This window comes from Morone saxatilis, unplaced genomic scaffold, assembly GCF_004916995.1.
Source record: "Morone saxatilis isolate NCDOM2014 unplaced genomic scaffold, NCSU_SB_2.0 Contig20, whole genome shotgun sequence".
Lineage (NCBI taxonomy): Eukaryota > Metazoa > Chordata > Actinopteri > Moronidae > Morone > Morone saxatilis.
In genome coordinates this window covers 2,758,377-2,762,233 of record NW_023339763.1, presented here as the reverse complement: position 1 = coordinate 2,762,233, position 3,857 = coordinate 2,758,377, and the positions used below count along the sequence as shown (strand labels likewise).

General features: G+C 38.4%; 1 protein-coding gene across 1 annotated transcript in view; it reads right to left on the bottom strand.

Annotated features, from left to right (window-relative positions):
• The window catches only part of usp2b (ubiquitin specific peptidase 2b), a 10,998-nt gene extending 8,284 nt beyond the window's left edge, over nucleotides 1-2,714 (bottom strand). The window contains exon 1 of the mRNA XM_035667263.1: nucleotides 2,344-2,714. Within this exon, the coding sequence (XP_035523156.1) occupies nucleotides 2,344-2,544 (201 nt within the window). The 5' untranslated portion in view covers nucleotides 2,545-2,714. The remainder of the gene's footprint in view (nucleotides 1-2,343) is intronic.
• Nucleotides 2,715-3,857: the final 1,143 nt, after the last annotated feature.

The window sequence follows — 3,857 nt, the reverse complement described above, 5'->3', positions numbered from 1 at the left end:
TACACACACACACACAGTGCCAGCGCCGCCACTCCCTTCCCAACAGCATAAACATAAAGCTCTGCTAGAGAACAGCAGGGCTGGGAAAGGTCCCACAATACCAGAGTCAAGTTGAAATATTGGTTACTTTAAATGAGTTGAATGAGTCAGTGTTATTTGCTTTACTTGGTGCAGTTTCCTAAAGTGCACTGTGAGTAAAGGTATGGTGGTAATCTTTAAAACACTGCCAGTGTTTATACAGTCAGAAAAGCCAGTTCTCAGTTTCTCATGTATGAGTCTGCAGCCTCGCTAGCAGCTCTGTGAAAGCTGAATGCTATCGTCAGCATGCTCAGATACTTCTTCAGATACTGATGTAATTAGGAGGTAATGGTTATCTGTTAGTATGCTAACATTTTGTTAATTAAAAATAAACACAAAGTGCAGCCGAGGCTGATGGGAAGGCCATTAGTTTTGCAGGTGTTTGGTCAAATTGATGGACACAAATTTATAGAGCTGCAACAATTTTGGTAGTTTATTAATCGTTTTTTTTTTTTTTAAGCCAAAATGCTAAAGATGGCAGGGTCCAGCATCTCAAATGTGAGAAGTTGTTGCTTTTCTTCATCTTATGTGATGGTAAACTGAATATCTTTGGATGTAGGACTGTTGGTGGAACCAGACGGGGTTTTTGACGTTTTTAAGACCAAAACGAAATGTAGATTCATTAACAATAAAAACAATCATTATTTGAAATCTTGACCTGATGCTGGCGCTAGATGAAAAGTCACAGGATCACTAAAGTCATTCAGATTAATCCTCTGAACACCATGAATGCTTACACCAAGTTCCATAGCAATCCATCCAATTGTTGTGGAGATATTTCAGTCCAGAACAAAGTGGTGAACCAACAAGCTAACCAACTAGCATAAAATGGCACACCTCAAAACCTCTTCAATTGCATTAAGAAAAGTTGCAGTGAGAGACTGTATGTTCAGTGTAAACACAAGCATGAGAGACTAATAACACCCCCATGGTACGAACAAGGACACACGCTTGAGGTGTGCGGCCGTAAACACACCAACCCACACGGACACAGATGTGCGTGCGCTCTGTGGGTTAACACAATGTTCTTTGCAGTTGATAAGGTGACAGTCTGAACACATTCCTTATCAGCGGCGCCCTTTCCTATTATGCAACTAACGTCACGCTGTAATTGTTGCTTTGATGCGGGCAGCCCGCGGTGTGCTGGACCCCCACACAGAGTCTGATAAGGGCCCAAAAGGTCAGAGCTGGACCTCCACAAAGCTCCCCGTGGTGTCAAAGTAGAGGAAGGTGTTGAGAAGTGATTTAAAAATTGTTGTGATCGGAACATATTCTACATAAATTTAACTGGTTTTCAGATAGTAATGATCTTAAAGTGACTGTACTGGTGTTTATTCTAACTTTATTTGAGTGTCACCATGATATTTTTGACTGGATATTAATAACTGTTTATAGTTTTACTGTGATATTTCTGTAGATATACTTATAGTCAGTTATAATCTGCATTCTTGGATCTACTTTAAGGGGGATCTGCAGGCCTAAAACCAAACTTTACAAAGGTTTAGTGAAAAAAGAAATTTCTTTTCCTCAATTTTCCAGCTTATTAAGAAACAAATATGCACAAACATTTAAATATATTCCAGTGAAGTATCATTTTGCAGCCACATTTGAAAGTAATTTAAGAAAACAAGTTGTTTCCTAGTTTCTTAAAACAGTAAAACATCCAAATCTCTCATCATATTATTTAATATTAATGTATTAACTGTTCATACTTTTGCAGTTTAATTCATGCAAGTACATGAACTTTAAAGTCTGTGAGTGCCAGCAGTAGAAAGTAACTAAGTACTATTTTGAGGTACTTTACTTGGTTATGTCCATTTATTACTACTTTATTCTACTCCAGACAACATTTCGGAAGCACACATTGTACTTTTTTTACTCCACTGTATGGATTTGATAGCTTTAATTACTCTGCAGATTCAGATTATTAATACAAAACATCAAATAAACTAATAAATGATGATGTATTATTATAGATTAAGATACCTAGTAGAGTGATTAAACTCTGAACTTTATCAGCTGCAACATTAAAGTAATTTACTTTACCTTAATTAATTAATAATTATAATCTAATACTACAATACACATTCTGAAATTGTGCATAATAAACACTTTTACTGGTACTTTTAAGTGAGATTTTGAGCGCAGGAGTATTTGCACACTGTGGTATTACCACTTTTACTCAAGTAAAAATACTTCACTGAGAGAGTAATCCGGATACTTTTGGAAAAGGTGAGACAGAAGGTGCAGCGGCGGTGGACTCACCTTGGCCTGGTTGATGATCAGACCCATGAATGTGGACACCAGCTTGGACCGGGACAACGACGGACTCTTTCGCCGCAGCTCGGGTTTGTCTGAGGGGATGAACGCGGCCGGTTCCTCCGGTACTGTGACCGTGTAGGAGTGTCGCAGAGACGGCATGGTAGCGCTGCTGAACGTAGTCCGACACCAGGATGGAAGCGTCATCCAATGCAGCTGGAGACAGTGATAATCCCCACCGGCGGGCTGGAGTCGGTCCTCGGGCTCACAATCAACCGAGCGGCTGCGGTGTATCCCCCGGTTGTCTCTGCGGGTTGTCGGTTCTCTCTCTCCTGTTGCCCCGCACCTGCACGCAACCTTCCCTGTGTTAGACAGTAACACTGAGCTGGCGTGTGTCGGAGTTTTTACTGCGTGCTGTGAACGCCCCCTCCCACCCTGTGAGACTGACGCTGCCTTCAAGGGCTGTAGGAAATAGCAAAACTGAGACAACTTTTGCATGGAGAGGCAGCTGTGGTGGAATAATTTACTCTTTATTTAACTAAAAGTAGAAAATACTCTGTTACAAGTAAAAGTCACCCATTCAAAATTGTACTTTTATTTGCTTTAATCACTGACCTCTGTATGAGAAAGGCCTTTAATTCCTTTTGTTAGTAAGTGTTGCTGAGCAAAGATGGGAAATACTATCACATAGTTTATTTAAACCTATATGGATATTCCTCATATCACATAACATCAATTATGAATCATTTGTTGGATCATTTGATACTTTTTAATGACAGTGTGAACAGTATAAACCACACTGAGTCAGATCTCTTTCTCTGGACCATGACCAGTTCACACTGGAATGTGATATGGGTCAAATTTTATGAATAATATGATCCGAATTGAGGCTCAGTGTTAATGTAGCGTAACTGATCTAACGATGTGTCCATATTGACAAAAGTTTAAACATTTATGTGTGTGTAGTTAATCTAAGCAGCTTAGAATGGGTGATCTGGTGGGTTTTAAGAGGTTTTATACATCCAAAGAATTTCTATAAAATCCAGACCAGGCTTCTAATTGAGACTCTTTTGGGTCCAGTGTGTAACATTTAAGAGGATCTATTGTCAGAAATGGAATATACAGTAATATTCATAGGTATGTTTTCACTGGCTTGTAGATAAAAACTTTTACACCTTAACCACAATATAATTAACATACTGAAAGTAAAATTACTCATTATGCAGAATGGCCCAATTTCAGAATAACATTATATTATTGAATCATAATTATTGATGCATTAATGTGTACATCACTTTAATGTTGCAGCTGGTGTACGTGGCTAACTTATATAGCTACTGTTGGGTAGCTTAATCTATACAATGACTACTAGGATTTATTTATTGATTACATTTTTCATTATCAGAATCTGTAAAGCAATCAGTAACTAAAACTGTAAAAGGTAGGGGAGTAGAAAGTACAATATTACTGGCTATTGAAGGAATTAAGGAAAAAGCAAAGAGTATCTATCTATCTATCTA